This window comes from Lepidothrix coronata, unplaced genomic scaffold (assembly GCF_001604755.1).
Source record: "Lepidothrix coronata isolate B3197 unplaced genomic scaffold, Lepidothrix_coronata-1.0 Scaffold303, whole genome shotgun sequence".
NCBI lineage: Eukaryota > Metazoa > Chordata > Aves > Passeriformes > Pipridae > Lepidothrix > Lepidothrix coronata.
The window spans coordinates 584,367-604,796 of NW_016690483.1; the positions used below are offsets into that span (position 1 = coordinate 584,367).

General features: G+C 35.9%; 1 protein-coding gene across 1 annotated transcript in view; it reads left to right on the plus strand.

The window, feature by feature from the left end:
- LOC108508539 (dystrophin-like) overlaps positions 1-20,019 on the plus strand; it is a gene marked incomplete at its 3' end in the record, with an annotated part of 198,958 nt that extends 178,939 nt beyond the window's left edge. The window contains exons 3-5 of the mRNA XM_017837392.1: positions 15,492-15,584; positions 17,100-17,177; positions 19,927-20,019. Of these exons, the coding sequence (XP_017692881.1) occupies positions 15,492-15,584; positions 17,100-17,177; positions 19,927-20,019 (264 nt within the window). The remainder of the gene's footprint in view (positions 1-15,491; positions 15,585-17,099; positions 17,178-19,926) is intronic.
- Positions 20,020-20,430: the final 411 nt, after the last annotated feature.

Consider the following 20,430-nt stretch of genomic DNA (forward strand, 5'->3'; position numbering starts at 1 on the left):
AGTATCCTGTCTCCAGCAAAAGCAGAAGATTAAGGAAACATATATCAGTAGAGCAAACAACTCATATTTTTTTTTCCCCCCATAATCTTAACAGTCTCAAACAGTTGCAACTCAAGGACTTTCTGATCCACCACTTGGGTTTGGGGCTTAATAAGTGAATTTAGTGAATTTCTCTTCTGTGAACTTGCTTAGTAACTCTTCAAATTCAAGTCAGCTTTAGCATCTGCAGCCTTCTGTTGGCAACACGTTACACAGCTTTGCTAACCACTGGGTGAAGGAACATGTCCTTCTGCATGTGCAGCTGCCACATCCCTGCTTTGTCCCAGGCCTCTCCAGCTTCTTTTAGTGGACCAGTGCTATTTAATACCTTACTTAATGACACAGACAAAGGAATTGAGTGCACCCTCATCAAGCTGAGTGGTGCAGTTGACACACCTGAAGGATGGGATACCATCCGGGAGGACTTGGACAAGCTTGAGAAGTGGGCCTATGGGAATCTCATGAAATTTAATAAGACCAAGGGCAAAGTGCTGCAACTGAGATGGGGCAACGCTTGGTATCAACACAGACTGGGGGATGAACACATCAGGAGCAGCTGAGAGGGACTTGGAGGTGCTGGTGGTGAGAGGCTGGACATGAGCCAGCTATGTGCACTCACATAAAAACTGGCCCAAAAAGCCAGTTTTATCCTGGGTTACATCCAAAGGAGTGTGGGCAGCAGGTCAGGGGAGGTGATGGTGCCCCTCTCCTCTGCTGTGGTGAGACCCACCTGCAGTTCTGCGTCCAGCTCTGAGGTTCCCGGCAGAGGAAGGACATGGACATGTTCCACTTTCAATGAAATGAGTCTTACCATGCTTTCTGCATGGATGTGAAACCACCTGGACACTAAAGGGATCTTAAGATTATACTTAATTATGTAGAGAAAGATACTTTAAGAGTCTGAAACACTATATACTCTCCTAGACGTCTAGATAGAAGTAGGCCCAGCATAATTTTTTTAGCTGAGGCAGCACATCTTGAAAATTGTGAGCTTGGATCATAAACATTATAGTTGTTTTAAGGAGGACTTAATTAACATAAGGTAGATTACTGCATAAGGCTTAGTTCCCATGCATTTAAATGTATGTGTTTTAAATGATTTACAGGCAACTCAAAATCAGTTACTTTTTACTGGAACTCTTGTGACTCAGTTTTTCTAAAAAGTTAGTGAACCAGGAAACGTAGGAAAGAGAGCACATATTTGAATAAATAGCAAGCTATTAGTCAAAACACTTTTTAATTTTAAAATGCATATTTGATTACTGGTATCTTTTCAATTCATTGTACATCCATTTGAGCTAATTAAAAGCACACAAACATGATTTTGAAATAGGAAACAGTCATGTTTCTGCTCTAACGTTCATTGTATAAACTCGTTTTTCTCTTTTAATTATTGCTTTTATGATCATTTTTATGCATTCTAGAAATTAATTCTGATTTGTTGTGACACAAATTATATTCTTTTGAGTGGAACTGAAAAATACTGAGTATGAAGTCTATTTAAAATATTTCTGTTTTTCACAAACTTTATTTAGAACAACAGCACAGGAAAGTCCGGTAAAGTGCAGATGTTTGAAAATCAGTGAGCTTTGTCCTCATTTCTACCATTTGTCAATTTAGTAGGATAACAAAAGCATATTTGTGGGATTTCAAACTATTTTCACTCTCTGTAACCTGCTGAAGGTTTCATCTGAGATGCTTTGTCATGGTTTAAGCCCAGTTGAAAATTCAGCACCACACAGCTGCTTGCTCGACCCCCTCTTTATCCCCCCCCAAGTGGAATGGGGAGAAGAATCAAAGTAAAACTTTTAGCTTGAGATAAGAAAATTTTAATAATAGAAAACAAAGTAAAATACAATAATAATGGTAGACTATAATAAAAATTATAATAAAAAGGAAAAAAAAAAAGAAAGAAAGAAGTGATGCACAATACAATTGCTTGCCACCTGCTGACCTGTGCCAGATTCCCCTTTCCGAACCCAGATTGTCCCCCCTTCTGGGTAATTCCCCCAAGTTTATACTGGGCAAGATGTTCTATGGTGTGGAATATCCCTTTGGTCAGTTCAGGTCACCTGCCCCACTATGCTCCCTCCCAGTTTCCTTTGTGTATGTCCTCACTGACAGAGCAGGAGAAAAAAAAAGTTCTTGACTTAGGATAAACATGATTTAGTGAAAAATAAAACATCAGTGTGTTATCAATACCATTCTTATTCTGAATCCAAAACACAGCATTGTAACAGCTGCTGAGAAGAAATTAACTCTATCCCAGCTGAAACCAGGACACTCTCAGAGAACTCCCTATAGGTTGCAACTTGTGTTCAAGTTGTTCCAGTGGTGTAGAATCATAGAATGATTTTGACTGGAGGGGATCTTTAAAGGTCATTTTTAAAGAGACATCTTCCACTACATCAGGTTGCTCAGAGCCCCATCCAGCCTGACCCTGAATGGTTCCAGGGATGGATCATCCACCACTTCTCTGGGCAACCTGTTCCAGTGTTTTATCACCCTAATTGTAAAAAAATTCTTCCTTGTATCTAGTCTAAATCTGCACCCTTTTAGTTTAAAATTGTTATGCCTTTTCCTGTTGCTACAGGCCCTATTAAAATATCTGTCCTCATACAAAAAAGCTTTAGAGTGGAAGCACTATAATGCTCAACAAAATTATTAAAACTGCAGAATCTAAACAAAATTTGTTTCCATTCCAGGAAAAATGGAAAACTGAAGGTGATATTTGTCCCCAGGTCATAATGTCTATCTTTCTATGGAGCTGTAATTTAGTAGGAATAAACCACCAAAATTTCCTGTAACTTTTATGAAAAATATCCTTACTCTGAGGGTAACAGCAAATCTTGGAAGCAATAATGAACTCCAGAAAACCAGTTGTTTATTTTGTAAGTTTCTTTGAATAAAGGCTCATTTAGTCCTCACTGATTTAACAGTGTATGACACTAAGCAAAACTGGCATTACTCATAAATTTTATTACATTTTTTGGTTTAAATTCCAGCATTCAAAGAACAGTTAATGTCAGGCAGTTGCCCGAGCAAGCCTACACTCTACAGTAAATAACACTTTCTAATTAGTGCTGATGTGGATTGGAGACAGAATATCTGATTAACAGGAATAGCAGCAGTTGAGTGAACTTCATCAGTTGTATAAACCCATGCATTGTGTAACCTGCTTTCTCTCAGTGTTACACACACCATGTCCACACACGGTCCATATGTTGTGCTGACGTTTGCATGACTACTTCCTGAAGGCCCAGTAATTCTGAGAGGTGTGTGCTGAGTCAACCAGTGTCCCCTTTTGCATTAATGCTAGCAGGAGTGATGTGTGGCCCTGCAGGCTGTTCAGGACCAGCCACTGGAAATCTCACCTAGGCAAGCCAAAGAGGGTGCCCATGCTGCAGAGGTTCCTCTTCGTGTACCCAGGGCAATAAGGTGTGGGGACTTCAAAGCACGACCTTCTTTTCTTTCAGAAAAGGTTGGACTGGACTGTTGAAAGGAAAAATATAATTGTCCCATGCCTTTTCTCTTACACTCCCTTGGTTTTTGCATTCGGAGATATTTTGGGGGATACTCTTTTCTCAGTTTCAGAAAAGGATTCTGATTTTGGAAGATGGTAAAATCTGCAGTGCATATGTGGAACTCCATTGGTCAAGCTTTTAGTATATGATACTGTGGGTTTCATGGCACACTGTTAGCCCTGATGGCTGCATATTTTAGTTTCTAAGACTGATCTGTCTGAGTTCAGCAGCACTCTGAGTCTGGAAGCCAAAACAATCTTCCACAAGCTCTATCATGTATCTCTGGTGATATGTGTGGTTTTCCATGGTACAAAGGATTATTTCTTCTTTTTATATTGCAGAAACAACCTGTTCTAAATTGTTCAGGTGGGTGGTACATCTTAGATACTGGTTTATTCCACTGTCTTCAAGGTTGCTGTTATGTATTTGTAGACTGGTTGGTGGTCATCTATTTCCTTTGTAGAGTTTCAGGCTGAGTGCTACTCTTTTCACTGCACTATTTTTATAAGAGTATTAAGCAAACAATTGAGATTAAATGTTGGGCACAACATGTGATATAATCCAACAAAAAGATGCACAGATTTCAGAAGCCATTCATAAACTATTACTTAACACAAAAAATACAACTCAAATGCAAGCCAAAGTCTCATTAATTCCTTCTTATTGACTGTACTGCAGTAAATTTTAAATGATTGGTTTTTAAGAGAGTCATCTCATATTGCTGTTTTTATTAATTATGAAAAGGGATCCAGATACCCAAATGCAATTTGTTACATAAATTCCTTTTAGAATCTGGGCCGTTTACTGCCAGACATTACAAAAGAAGCATGTGCCAATCATTTTCACTAAGTTACCATAATTAGTTGTGATTTAAGGTCCATATGCCTGCTACCTGCTGGTAGCCAAAACACAGCAACTTATTATGTTAAACATAACAAATATGTTAAACATATTTGCAGACAATAATGTGCAGAACTGTAGTAGTAATAGAAATATCAACTTAGTATCTAGTCAAGATGTCTTCTAGTCTTGTGAGCAGTTATCATTTAATTTATTTGCCATATAAACAATTATGTGTGGTTTGATGAACTGTGGAGAGTGAGAAGGAAAAATTGAAAATTTACATTATTTTCAGTGTAAGAAAGCTATATAATATGTATGTTACCTGCATACACTATTTACATTAGTAACACTACAAGAGAAGAAAAAAATATAAACAGAAGAAACAAATAAAGATTCTTTTTTCTTTTTTTTTTTCCTCACCTCTTGAGCATACCAAATCACACTATTGGCACCAATATGGGGTAATAAAAACTGGGGTCTTAAGGAGTGCCAGAGTGATGGGCAGATGTTATCAGATAATGTAAAATCCAACTATAACATGCTTCTGGCCATTCATAAAATCTGAAAATGGACCTCATTGCTGATGCAGGGTAAGAAGTAGAATGGTTGGGAAATGAGGAGCAGACTGGGCTGTCCAGCAGTAAGAGAATGGCAGTCAGAGATCAGGGTGAGCAGCGGTGGTGCCACACTCACAGCTCAGCCTGGGGGGCCTGCTGTTGACAGACCAGCAGACTGCCAGATGTGTACATTTGAATTCGTCAGAAGAAACAGAAGTTTTCTGTGAATGACCTCATTCCCTGCTGTTTCACTGTGTGTTATAGTGTGCTTCTGTTCCCTTTCAAATACTGTCCTCTTTCTATGATTTCATTCTGAATGTCTTGAAATTTTACATATAGATAATAAACTCTACAGCAGGCTACTACTTTTTAGTAGTAGATCAAATGGAAACTGTGATTTCAAGAAAGAGATGTTGGGTCTGTTTGTTTGGTGGTTTGTTTTGTTGTCTTTTTAATTAATTTATCACATTTAGATAATGATCTTAATATATAGATAATGATCTTAATATATAAAAAGATTTAAACCAAAGAATGGACTGTATTGGAAAACCGTATCCCTTTATTTCACCATGTGATGGATTTTCAGTCTCTCTAAAATTATGTTTCACTTCTCCAGATGGGGAAAAAAAGTGGAAGAATATATTTTAAACTTCTACCTGAGCTCAAGCAGATAGGATATACTTGCTCTTTTAAGCATGTAATTTAAATTAATATCCCATTTACTGCAAACAAGCTTGTTGGGAATAAGAACAGTGGGTAAAGGGGAAATCCCAGAACAGTTCTTGGTTGTAGTATTCATGTAGTTGGTCTTTGACACAGTACAGCAAAAACAAGCTTAGTCCTCCTAGGCCCTAAGTTAATGAAGTAACCTCCATGCTGAATAAATAAATACTGATCTTTCCTTTTCACCAGGTGAATATGATCACCTGCCAGCTCAGATGTGGTTGCATGGATTTTCCCATTGCTCCACCTTTAAATGGCAGTATTTAAAGCAATTATTTAATTGATTTGACTATTTCATGTAGCAAAATGACAGGGAGTGACTATATGTGTGTGCCAGAAAGTGTAATGAGTTTGATTAGATGTTTGTGACTCTAGGAGGGAGGATGAGTCATCCACTTGTATGCCAGTACTAAAGGTTCAGTTGAGTCCATGAAAATACGTTTGAAAAAAAATACATTTTCAAGCAGTACTACCTCAGATGTACTAAGAATTTAGCTTTTATTTGACTACCAAGTTGTGTTAGTTCTTGAGGGTGACTACTCACTGATGCAGACTAAATACATAATCATTACCTATTTATTTTCTCTATTCCCCATTCCCTTTAATCATTCCATTTATTTTTTTTTGTTAAAATCAAAATACTGGTCAGGTGTTTCTTAATCAAGAAATGTTAATTAAAGGCAAAAAAATATAAGAATTAGTGTGAATAGAAACATGACAAGAAATGCCAGAACTCTTGCTTTTTGCACTTCCTCCATAGACAAAGGCAAATCAAGCAAATTGGATGACTTGCTGCAATGACTTAGGGAGTTTGTTCCTTTTGTTTTCTTATTGATGAAAATTGCTGTAGCTTTGTCTTGTTTGATTACAATCGCACTTACTTAGAAGCTTGACTATTTGCCTATTACATGTATAGACGGCAGAAGAGGTTTGTTTGTTTTATTTATTCTTAAAGAAAAGATTATGTACCTGAAGGGATTCCAAGGTAAAATTTTGAAATTTCTCTCATCATTTTCTTTTAAGCCAGGATTTAAGCTCTAAACTGATGGGAAAAGTATTGCTAAAGCCTGTCTCTCAATAAATGGAGAATCCAAACTCTCTCAGAAAGGACATCTTCATGTGTGAGGAATGACAGTATGTGCAGTATTCTGTACTTCTTTAAGTAAATATTAACCTGTTCTCTAAGATTCAGAGCATCACTAAAACAAAAGACAAAAATTTCAGAATCTTTCTTTACTGTCTGAGATTTTGCACTAAAGCTTGATATTTTCATGAAGACTGAAGACATTCCCTTTTATTTCTGTTTTCTAATAACCATGTGTAGAAAAATAAATTACTTGAATAACAAATATTCATGGAAACAGTCTGTTGTGAAACTGTTGCTCCCTTAAATGAGAATTTTAGCCAAAATTGTTGCATTTAGCATCTGCTAGATACAGTTTGTGCTTCTCCACTGGAAAGTGGGCTAGCTCTTCCTTTCAGAAACCCTGCATTTTAATCTTTGTAGCTCCCAATGTTTAAAAAGGCTGTTATAAAACTCTACCCTCTATAGCCTCAAAAATACCTACACACTGTAAATTAAAACAATACAAATGTTCTCAAACATGTAAATATAACTAACATTCTCTCTTTTACTGAAAGTTACATCTGAGATAACACTGTAAATAAATGTAGTTGTTAGTTTATGGTAATTTTCTTCCTTATAGCTCTCTTTGCAGAGTGGGAAGCATCATTATATGACTACTTGAGAAAAAAAACAGCCTCACTGGAGTCAATTACAGGTTGCATGAAGCTACCTGTACTGTCAAAAGAAGCTCCTATTCTTGACTCTGAATTCATAACTCATTCTTCAAACCTTGTAGGAGCTTGCTGAGTGCATATTCATTCCCACAAAGGTTTTTTTTGATCCTATTGCCAATCATCCGGTCTTTAATGGCCTTGAACACCATATACTGCAAAATAGGAAATGCTTCAACGATATTAGCTGGCTAGATTCAACTGGTGAAAAAGAGAGCTGCCAGATTTATTTTGTGTATCCCTGTAAGCTTTGTATTGTTTAAAACAAATGCAGTAGATGCCCACTGCTTACCCAACAGAAACTTGGTGTAATTTTAAATATTTTTAAGGAAACTTATATACTTAATTATGAAATTTATCCACATATATTAAATAATAATGTTTTGTTTATTTCTTTGTTAGCAGGTATCTGAGTACAAAACCTGCCACATTCTGATGTGGATGTCCAGAGGTGGCTGTACCATCTCTGTCAGCTTAAAACTGGCCCATCAAATTTTTCGTGAAAAATTGTTCATGCTTTCATCTGTGTGTTTATGATCTACACACGGTGAGCAATATGAACTGTTTAAAACATATTTTCTTCTTTGGAAACAGTTAACCTTTTGAAAAATAATATTAAAACCCCTGAAATTATACAATTTCATTTTAGCAATTGATAGTATGGATTATATAACTTCTTAAAAAATAATATCTATTGTAGTGCTATTAAAAAACTACCATTCATATCATTGTACGTTTCCTACTCTGACTGGGGACTATATCAGTTAGGTTTTATTTTGTTGTTCTAAATAGATCTTCAGTTTCTTAATATTATCATGCTATTACAATTAATATATGCCCTTAATCTAGTTTTAGTCTTATGAAAAAATATAAACCACTGAACTTGAAAAAATAATCTGGGTTGTGATGTGCTTAATTTCAAAATCTCATTTTCAAATGGCATTAATAGGTAAGATAGAATATCTAGATAAAGTGAATTCAAGTTGTATTGAATAAACCTCATAAGGAAATTTTATATTGAAATAGGATATAAAATAACTATTTTGGCTTTGACTTTTAAAATGCCATGTGTCTAAAAATTCCTTTTGCTTTCAGAGCAAATAATTTACTAATTTCCGTGGTCCAAATGATGGGGATCATTTCAACATAGCTTTGAGAATTTCTTTTATACATGAGAGTTTCTAATTTATTTTAGAATTGAAATAGCACAGTATTCTTCAGAAACTTGAGGGTGTGCAAATATCCTTCTCTGTCATGGCACTAGAAAAGTAGAATGATTCCTTATGCTGAGGGGAAAACATGCTTTTACAAGAACTGCGCAGAAATCCCGGGAAGGTCTGGTGTCATTACCTAACTTCAGGGTCTGGATATAAAACCAGCTTCTGCTCTGCGAGTGTGTGTCCTGTCCACAAACATGAACTGCCTTCAGACAGTTGGTAAGACCTGCCCCTAGATCACTCTTTAAGGACAGAGTTGGGCGTTCTGTGCCTGCTGCAAGCCTTGTGACAGTTACCTTGTTGAAAGGCGCAGAGAACATTTGGTTCTCTGACTGGAAGAAGAATGTGGCTTCTTTAGAGAAGGATTGTACACCTTCCTCACAGTTGCTCGGTAGCAATCATTTTTAAAACACAAGCATTACATACTCCTCTATGTAATTCCTCGGAAAATTAAGTTAGAGAGCAAAAAAAGATTTCTACCACAAAGCCTGGGAAACAGATTGGATCTCTGACAGTGGAGAGGCAAACCACTCGTGCGGTGTTTGGCCTCCAACTGACAACACAGAGTTTCACCTGGAGCAGAGTGGATGCCTCCATGTTCTAATAGGCAAAAAGTGTTGAAGGGAGAAAGGATGGCTTGGGTGGCTCAAGTTATTGTTTGGTTCTTCCCATGAGTCCATAAACCTACGGCCTAATTAAACTATGTCTGCTGCGTCTTTTTCCCCTCATGACTAGGACAATATCTTTTGCTGCTGTAATAGTAATCCAGCATCAATGAAAGAAAATGTCAGTCACTTTCATGGAACTTCCCAGCAGAATTAAACAAACTATAAACAAGAATGTTGGGGAGAGAAATTGAATTTTTAATATATTTAGCAGAGCAAGAGCAAGTATTAATAGTCCTTCTTTTATTAAAAGTGACTTAAAAGATCTGTTGAGATTAGCTCAATAGCTTTTCTTTATTGTTTCACAGAGTGAAGCATCAAATATTTTGACTGCAAGAAAAGGCTGATTCTTTAGAGTCTTACTAAGGGCAACATCTGTAAGCCAACTAAGTTTTTATTTCTTTCTTACTGATGTTTATTCAGCAACATTTACAGATCCACAGAATGGAATTGCAAAAATAATTTGAAAAAGTTATATAAAGACTTATGACTTATGTCATTCTGCCTTTCTGGGTTGCATTTTTTCATTTTTGTCTTTTCATTTTTTAGCAGTCAATCACTAGTCTGAGGTCCCAGCTAAACTGCAGGGAACCTCTTGCTCTTTGTTCCACAACCCTGCAAGCTGCAGGCACAGATGGAATGCATTGCACCTCCCTTCCAGGCTCTGCAGTCCAGGTTTCCTGTGCCTAATGGAAACAAAGGTCTTGTCCCAAGCTAAAATCTCAGTTATTTACCTGTCCTGAGACTCTGAAGGACCTCCATGTCCACTCATTCTATTGTAAGATGATCTTTCCTATTTACACCTAATACAACCTTAAATATTTTGTCTAATGCTGTGCTGAACATTGAATTCCCTGTCTTTACTGTGCCTTTTACTCTTTTAATTTATTCTCTGTCTCTCTCCATCTGTTGATCGTTTCAGTTGCTAGATTTCCCATATGAATTGATAATAATAAGCCAATAATACTGTAAAATTCATAAGAAATAGAATCCAACTTGTCTTACTGTAATAATCTTCTTACAGTCTAGTCTACCTCAAATGAACAGTATAATCTAAATGCATACTTGTCTGCAAAGGAAAATGAAAAGTCAGAGATCTCTTCCTCAGCCAAGTTTTTTACCCTTTGTAATTTTTCTGAGAAAAAATGTGGAAATGTCTCTATTACATGAAATTTTTATGAAACAGAAAAAAAAAATATATGCATGTTAAAGAACCTCAAATAATAATTGTGTTTCAGTCTTCTGTTATCATGTATTTTGCCGGAGTTGTTATTATGGACTCATTGTTTGAAATTTTGAGTGTTTATGAATCTCAGGAAATGGAATTACTCTTCTACGCTTTTTGCTTGTGGGAGAAAATTCGTGACTTCTTGTGGTTTAAGCCCAGCTGGCAACTAAGCACCACTCCAGATACCTCCCACCTCCCACTGAAATGGGGAGGAGAATCAAAAGTAAAACTTGCAGGTTGAGATAAGAACAGTTTAATAATTGAAACAAAGTAAGATAATAATAATAATAATAAAATAAAAATATAAATGGAGAGATAAACCCCAAGAAAAACAAGTGATGCACAACACAGTTGCTCACCACCCACTGACAGTTGCCAAATGCCATTCCCCTGGGTTGGGGTTGGATTGGGTGAGTGTGTAAAGGGCTATGTGGTACTTAGTTGTCAACAGGGCTTAAACCACAACAGTTCTTTTTGGTGCCCTGTGTGGAGTTGATGTGCCGGGCCCTCAAATCTACACAGTTCAGTGAACCTGGTTATCCCTCTCCTCCACCTGACTGGAGACAAGGTCTCTCTAATGCCGATCGCATGGTTCCACATTTCCTTCTTGTAGAAATGGACTAGAACTTGTTTCCACAGAGTCAGGAGTATAATGAGCCCTTTCATTCTGCTTGGGAAACTGTCCACTGGAGACTGGAGCAAAAATTTGTGATTTCTTTTCCCTGCCATTCCCACACCCATGCCTCTAGAGTTGGGGTATGTTTTCAATCCTTTTTCCTCATGTCCTTTCTGAGGTCCCCCTTAAACCTCGACACTTGTTCTTAATCCTCTTCCCTTCCTTTCCTTTCCCCTCTCTTCTCCACCTTCTTCCCCTTCCTATTTCCTTTCCCTTTGCCCTGTTTTCCTTTAGTATAGCATTTGCCTATGCTAATTTATTCTAAAATATAACATCTGCTAACAGTTTTATGCTAATCAAAATTTTTAGAGCTTTGACTCGTTGGAGAGGCGATGTTCATGAACAGATGTCTTTGTGCCTTCTCTGGACAAGTTATTTTTTAATTATTTCATGGTGTTCTCTGTATTTCTTTCACAATTACTGATTTGCATTTAACTCTGAATAGAGTGCTTTTCGTAGAATACCATCTTTTCATGTAATACTTCCCACAATACTAATTTCTTTGATTATATATCTGATGAACGAGCTGATTAAATAGTTTAATTTTTTGATAAAATTTATTTGTTAAATTTACATAGAGACAATGAGGTCTATTATTTTTTTGGAAAGAAGAACACAGGAATGGCAATGAAAGTAGATGGTAGTGAGATAAGTAGGATGAGGCTTGATGTTTTAAGACATCTGAATATATTCAAATCAAAAAATTTGCAAATACAGTTATCTATTAAAACTTAATTTCAATCTATTTCCCAATTCTCCTTTTTCTTTTTTTTTCTTTTTCACCAGCTTCTGAGTTTTTAGGTAATGTTCTTTGGCATAAAATTGTTTCAGTTGCTAAACTTGGAACATGTATACACTTGAGATATTTCAGTCTACATAATATTGAGGTCAAGTTAGCACACAGAACACTCTAAGTATGCTTCACTCACTTATAACACCTGGGGGAGGACTCCCTTGCAAATTCCACATTTTCCTTCCATGTTAATTGTACAGTGCTCCATAATTCTAAGACTAAGGCTTGTGTAGTTTACCATGATGTAGTGTAGGGTAGGGGTTTTGGTTTTTTTCCATACCAGTGTAATTTCTTCAGTCCTTATTTAAATTTGAAGGTTAATTTAATCCATGATGAAACAGGAATCTTCTCTTCTGGATCATATTTTATGCTATTTTTCTTTTAAAGTAAATCCCTTGGATTTCCTTCAGGTCCCCTTGTGTTATGTAAGGTCAGCAGTTGCAGCCAACAGCTCCATCAGCTAAACCAAGAAAGTTTGTGTTTTGGCCTTCATTTAGCATGAAGACAGAAATATGTAAAACTGCCATATACTTAAATAGCTATTCTTTCTAGTAGTTAAGATTTTAACAAAGTCCTGTCTTGGATTTTATTTTTCTTCTACTTCTAGAAAGGAATTTCTACTTCTCATGAAAAGTCATCTTGTGCTTCGCATGCAGTATCTGCAGTCCTTCCTCTGTCCTATACTCTCTCTTGTTTTCCCCATTTCTTCCATCATTGTGGTTTTGAAGAAGAAAAAATAAATGGGAACCAACAATTCAGCATGCAGCTGCTTTGGGCATTTTTTAAAATTAGGTTTTGGATAAATTTTTAGTATAGCACAAGTAACAAATCAACATGCAAGGGAGAGTCTTCTGAACATTTTCATTCCTCAGTAGGTAAAGGGTGATGGGTAAAACCTAAAAAAGTTTTTTAAAAGGTTATTTTCAACAAGAATGTATAACAAGCAACTAGGCATTTGTTTGGCAAGGCATTAACTAGCCATGATTGGTTTTCAAGTTTTGAGTTTTCAAAGGTTTGAGTTGACAAACACTTTTCAATGACACAATAAATTTGTCTGATGCAACATTGAGACTTTTGTATCTGAAGACTTACTGCAATTTTGATCCATAAAAGACATTCAATCTACTTGAGAAAGAAGACTTAGTTACCTTGTTGCCAGAAAAATAGCAACCTTCTTCAGGTTTAGGATGATATGTGTGGCAGCGATGTAAGGTGTCTTAAGGTATTTTTAGTTGTGATTAATGGAAGATATTCTTCCAAGACCCTAAAAAATCAATGGAACTTTTGGTTTAAGGTTTACTTGTAATACATTTGTAATTAATATGTCCTGCTAGGGATGCTACTATGCTGTGTCTTTATTTTCTTTCTAAAAGCTTTACCAGAAAAACCATATTATTTGTTAAGCAGACTTTTTTGACTGTCTAGGTTGATTTCAACATAAATTTTATGAATAGCTTAAACGCTGCAAAAAGGAAGAAAGACAGAGATGCAGGCATTACTAAGGCTAGTTCTGTTTTTCCTGTGTGATACAAACCAATATAATTATATTCTATTATCAATATGTCATTGTGCTCAAATTCCCAGGGAGAGTCAGCAACGTTATGGGCACAACTCTTTCATGGTGTAACAGAAGAAGGGCCTGTTGTTGTCTTATAGTGCTCCCTTAGAGTGCACAAATCTTGTGTTTCCCCTCTGCAAAAGTGACTTTTGTTCTGCAAGACACAACAAGGTCTCTCTGATTCAGTTGTATGTTTTAGTGTTAAATTTGTCCAACAACTTCAGGAATTCTGTACATGACTTGCATAATGGCACACGACTTTCCACACCATAATTTAAAACATTTTTATAAAGCTATTTCTCATACTAAATGGGAGGCAGCAAATAGAGTTGCTGAGTGTTATTACTTAAACAAATAATTCGAGATGTTGAGCAGTCCAAGTAAATAATATGTGAATCTATTCGGTATTGGTTTTCAGATATTTTGGGTAATAGAGTGGCAGCATGTGTGTTAACTAGAAATTACCTTAGTTGGAATGAGTTGTGCATGGCGTAAAAACTGGCTAGAAAATAGGGATTCCCAGTGCTGTAGAAAATTTGTGATGTTTTGGTTTTGTTTGTTCCATGAAACAGAAACAAGACCTTACTAAAAAAAATAAAAGAAGGATTGAAAGAAGCTCTTGCTTAGAAGAGCAGTCTGAAAGAAAGGAGAATGGAGTCATGGCAGAACAGCTAATAGCACTGAAGTCTGTGCTGTACTCATAAATTTGTATTGATTGGGGAAAAAAATTGATTTAGCACTGAAAACTGTCCTTAATTCTGTCCTCTGTTTAAGAAACCTTCCAAAAGAATTGGTACTTTCTAACAAAATGTTTTTCATAAAATTCCCAGCTAGCTCTAATGAGTGTAGCAGTGAGTAGCAGAACAACACTGCTGACAAGAAAGCAAATGTTTTCTGTGTAATATGGATTCCCAATTCTACTTTGCTCTGTGGTAAAAGTGGAAGATGTGCAATGTAGGTCAGCACAGTGTCAATTCTAGCAAATTAAAGTACAGATGCTTCCTCTCAAATCAATCAAAGCATCTGTCAAACTTCACAAATTAGAAATAATGTGGACATGTGAATCTACTTGGCACTGCAAAAAATAATCACTGTTTTTTATAGTGGTTCTCAATAGCTCTCATACATACAAAACCACTACAAAATTGATGGGTGCTCATAAAACTTGTGCAGTGACTAAACTATAAAAAAATTATATTTCTATATTTTTAATGCACTAGTCAAAGCATCAGATCATAAACTTAGCTTGAATTTTAGAAAGAGTGAATAATTTTTTATCACTGTCATGTGGGGAAAAATCTCAAATATTTCCTTTCATCTTTCACTGATGCTGTGGACAAAGTATAAGATGCCTTTTAGCCAGTTACAGCAGTGAGGCTCTGATTCAGTACAATTCCAAGTATGACCTATTAACATAGATATGTATCTTAGATCTTTAGTAGAGTAAGCCTAAGACTTATCTCCCTCTGCGTAATTCCAAGTTTGTTTCTGTCCCATGAAGGAGCACTTACTAGACACTCAATTTGGTATCACTTCCTGTGTGTTTGGGGTATTTTTGTTTCTTTCCCATTTCTTTTTTTTGCAAATTATTTTTCCAAATCTTTTCTCCTGATCTGCACCTTTATTGCCAAGTCTAGTTTGTGTTCTAGCTTTATTAGTATTCAGTTCCGCTTTATTTGTTCGAAGTAATGGTATGTACTTGAAATAAGGTAAGCACATCTCTCTTAAGCATTAGAACCCTGTTAAAACCAATGTATCTGAAAGAATCCTATGAGTTTAGTTGTACTGTCCTCTTTTACTCTGTCATACATAATTTTTTTTTTTTTTTTTTTTTGGTGCTCTAACTAACTAAACCTATTGTTTCATTTCAGTTTGGAAGACGTTACATTGAAGACCTTTTTAATGATTTTCGAGATGGACGAAGACTTCTGGAGCTCCTGGAATGCCTTACAGGCCAAAAAATTGTATGTGTTTTTTAACACATTGACTGTATATTGAAGCCCTGATGTTGTGATATGTGTAGTAGGTGATATTCATTAATTTCTGCCATTGATGAGGACCTATGGAAACTATTTTTAGGGATCTGAATATGTTTGACTTCCTTCTGAAATTGAGAAAACATTGTGACTGAGAGCTGTATTAACCAGTAGCCTTTTGCTAGGCATATATTTGAAATGAAAATATTCAACTTTGTTCTTTGCACTTATTAAGGAAGTGGGGCAAAGAGAAACAAGACTGAGGCAAGGTTCATTTAAATATCTAGATTTTAGCTGGAATAACATTTAATGTGTAGAATTAGAATGTTTTGTTAATAAATTTCATACATACAGTCTATGTGTGGGAGTTGTACTTGCCTGAAAAGACAGAACAGCTTGCTCTTATCAACTTGGAAACTCTAAAATGACATGTCACACATATTTCTGAATCTCCTCTCTTGTGTTCCTGGTTGGACTTGGTAAGCTTAGCATCTTTCTCTGAAACTTTCTCATTAAAAAGTAGTGAAGCAGGCTGGAGTTTGAGAATTAAAATCCAGAGATAATATATTTGTAAATAAATATTAAACAGACTGATGATTATCTGTTTAGTTGCCATAGTAATGATTCTAAATTGCCATGCAGAATACAACTAATCATGATAAATAGAATCTGGAATTATCTGATTTTATATTCATTTCAATGATTCATTCACTGAAAATTGTCAAGGTACCAAATTACCTTCTAAATGTGGATCCAGTTTGTTTCACAATTAACTCTATTCCATGTTGGGAAGCTGCATAAGCCCAATGTATGGTAATCATGGCTGGGCTTCGCGAACGAAGATTTGGGAAAGGCTCTATCCACATTTGTTACAAGCACGCTGGTGGCTAATAAGGCCAATGCGAGATAGACATATCCGATTACAAAAGGCACAACAGAAAGACTCCTTAGGAGGTATATTCTGCAAGGCACGATTCTTTCTGTGTTGTCTTTTCTCCTCAAGAGTGATTCTGTGTGCGTTCTCAAAGGCATCAGCAGCGTTATAGATGGCGTGTCTCCAAGCCTCCCGACTGGAGGCCAGAGTAGACCAGTTATGGTGATCAATATGGCCAAGGCTGAGATGTTGTTTCAGGGAGTCCTTGTATCTTTTCTTCGGGGCTCCTCTCATGCGGTAGCCGGTGGCAAGTTCACCATAGAGCAGGATCTTAGGGAGGCGGTGGTCCTTCATCCTTGAGACGTGCCCTGCCCATCGCAGCTGTGTTCTCAGTAACATGGCCTCAATACTTGTGACAGCTGCTTGTTCTAGAACAGATGTATTGGTCACATAATCTGACCAGTGAATGTTTAGGATTGTACGAAGGCAGCGTTGATGGAAGCGTTCTAGGAGACGCAGGTGATGGCAGAAGATGACCCATGATTCGGAACCATATAAAAGATTTGAGATACCTATAATATACTCGATTCTGATTTTGGACAGTCAAAGTTCTTTTACTTTCTTTGTAGGCAAAAGAAAAGGGCTCCACAAGAGTTCATGCTCTGAACAATGTCAACAAAGCACTCCAGGTTTTGCAGAGAAATAACGTAAGTATTCAGCCAGACAGATTCAGAACATTCTATAGACAGCATACAAAATATTTTGTAGATTTTTAAATCAAACTTTGGTCTATAGTATACAAATACTGGAGTCAAGGCAGTTTTATTAATGTGACTTGGATACTTTGTCATTCGGCATCAGGGGTGAATGTATTTTAAAGAGTTTAAAATCCTCTTCCAGAAAATTTTGAATAATACATCTATAGTGGATGATATCTGAAGATAGATCAACATGCAGGATTTTATAATAATGCATGGTGTTTAAAATAGATTTTTAAAACTTAATTACTAGAAGTCATCCATAACTGGTTACAAGGTGCTATCTATCAAAATACCTACTCACAACCTCTGACAATTTTGAAGTCTGAAAAACCGAGGCTTTTATGAGAATAAATTTTTTTGGTAAATTTTCAGAGGTTCTTCATGGTTCAAAACATTAATCATATCAAACCCACTTTCAATTCTACTTTGTGAAGATTGACTTTTCAAGCCAGTATCCTGTGCATCATTATTGAATAAACATTCTCATAGTATCTTCCTTATGCCAGCATTCTAATGGACCCATAACTTCAGCAGACATTTCCAGTGACCAACTAATTTTATCATATATCCTTCTCAAGAATAAATTCAAATAAACTATAACACTCACTTAAACTTAACAGTAAGAGGTGACAGAACAAAGATAATGTATTCTGTGCTGCCTATTATATTGGATTTCTTGATAGCTGCAGTAGGTCACTAAACATGCTTGAGTTCAACTGCTGAATAAAGCTATTTACTTTATAAATCTAAGATAATCCATCTAAAGATTTTTGCATAAATGAAAGTGACCTTATAATATTGGCATAAAGACCTCCCGCTTGATTTTTATTTTTATTTAGTGGAATTTCATGTAAATAAATGGAAGAAAAAGCTTCTAATTATTCAAAATCTGCAACATCTAACCTTAATGGGAAAAAATCATCAATGCATTATTTCACAGTATACAAGAAGGTGTTGACTGCATACCTGGTTACAAGTGTTCACAGCAAATGCTTTTTGAAGTATTCAGTACATACCATCTAAGTCCATTAATGTTCTATTCATTCAGTTTCTGGAACACAATAGTAGTCCCTCTCAAATACGGGAAGAAAACAGAGAGTATTCCAATTTTAGAAGATAGAAGAAAAAACATTGTTTTAGACAGTGAAGTGGTCATCCAGGGGCCATCATATTCATATAATAAAACCCTCATAAACTGTACACAGTATAAAAAGTAACATAGTATATGTAGAGATATACTTCATACTTATTATCATGAAGCCAAAAGTTTCCTTAACCTTCAAAAGCTTGATGAATGATTTCTATGGGACTTCAGGAATGCAAAATCAATGGCTCTAAAGCTAATTAAAGCCTGTGAGTAATCTAGATTTTTTTTTGCTGGTGTGTGCTATTCTTGCTCTGAGGTTCTGCTGTCATCCGGGTGGTAACACTGAAAAATGCTGCTGCTTCCACTAAATGTATTTTACAGGTTTTTTTGTTCCTATAGAAAGGTGAGAGTGTTGTGGGGGTAATGTAGGGGACATGGGGGTTGCCCCAATATAGGTTTAGGTTAAGTTCCTTAAGATCCATTTGGGAAATGTTCTAAGACACTGTTGGTTAGAATGAATTCCAGTCTTGTATGTTTTTAGTACAAAATGTGCAATCCTTAAAGAAAAGAGCTCTAAGAGAGTTTTAAAATATCTACCTGGTATGGATTCATAAAAATAACCTATACATAGATGTATTGAAATAATAATAGTTTAAAAAAAAAAAAGCAGCTTATTTTGAGGGTGCAAAAGCTTTAGGCAATCTACAGATACAACTTTGTAACTTCAAAAAACTTCAGCAGCTCAGCAGAGATACGCAGATTATAGTTTGTGAAGGAATGGGGTACTTTTCCATATAAACATCAGTTCTGACCATGAAAAATGGCTTCTATGAAACAGCAAGGATGCAAATTTTAGAGTCATAGTTCTATCCAAAAGTGCAGGACTTAGTTTATATTGTCTTGCACTCACATCCCTGGATTTGGCTTTTTTATTTAGATAGCATGAAAAATGGGGGAGAGTGAAGGATCATTTCACATGTGCAGGAAAGAGTATTCTAGAGTGGTAGATTCATTATGAAACTGCAAATGCATGATATAATTATGGAAAACAATATTACTGGATGAACTAATGTGTAAAAGACTTGTTTAGATGACGATCACTGCTTTATCTGTATTCCAGAACACAACCTGCCTTTCCTTATACTTTATAGATATTAATTAAGGAAAATTTAAGTTCTATTTTAAGCTAAATGTGTAGAAAAATATCTTGAGTTTGTAGGTTCTTACTCTGTCTATATGTGTATGTGTGAATTTCAGAAAATTATATTATGTAAGGTAGCATGAAGTATAGTACAGGAGTTTTTCTGTCTCCCATCAGTTTTGTGATTTGTAGTTGCAGAGGCTTAATATAAAAGAGTTCGAGTTATTATTAACTGTTACTTTTAATTCTGTGTTTTCACAACATGCTATAACTGGAATAATTGGAACTCCAGATCACTGATGGCTTTTTTCCAGAACATTAATTGTGCCATTTGTAAAACACGAGTTTTATCTTTATGGAACAACAGAAGCCAAATGGAATGTTTACCCTAACCCATACCTCCCTCTTCCTCCAACCTCTTATGCCTGTTATTTTTCTTATACAATTATTTTTGGTTTGTCTAATAGGTTGATTTGGTAAATATAGGGAGCTCAGACATTGTGGATGGAAATCATAAGCTGACCCTTGGTTTGATCTGGAATATAATCCTCCACTGGCAGGTGAGTGGCATTGCTCCTTACTTTCCATGAAGTACTTTTATTCCACTGATCTTGTTCCCATTATTATCCAGCAACAACTTACAAAGTAAACATAGACATTGCAATGTGCTAAATCAGCAAGTTTTATGGCAGTCTGTTTACATATCATCTAGGATATTAAGAAGATAAAATAGTTTTTAGAGCATTAGCAGAAGCTCTTTTGACTGTAATTTCACCATCAGATATTGCAAAATTATATATATAAAACAGTTATCAAAAGAAAAAATGGATAGACAAAACCAATATAGCTTTCATAGTCACTTTTCTTTTTAGTATCTTAGAAAAAGTGACTTTTATATTTTAATAAAATAATCACATTTGTTGCTTTTTCCTGCTGACCCATCCTGCCAAGAATTATTTTTAGAACACTAA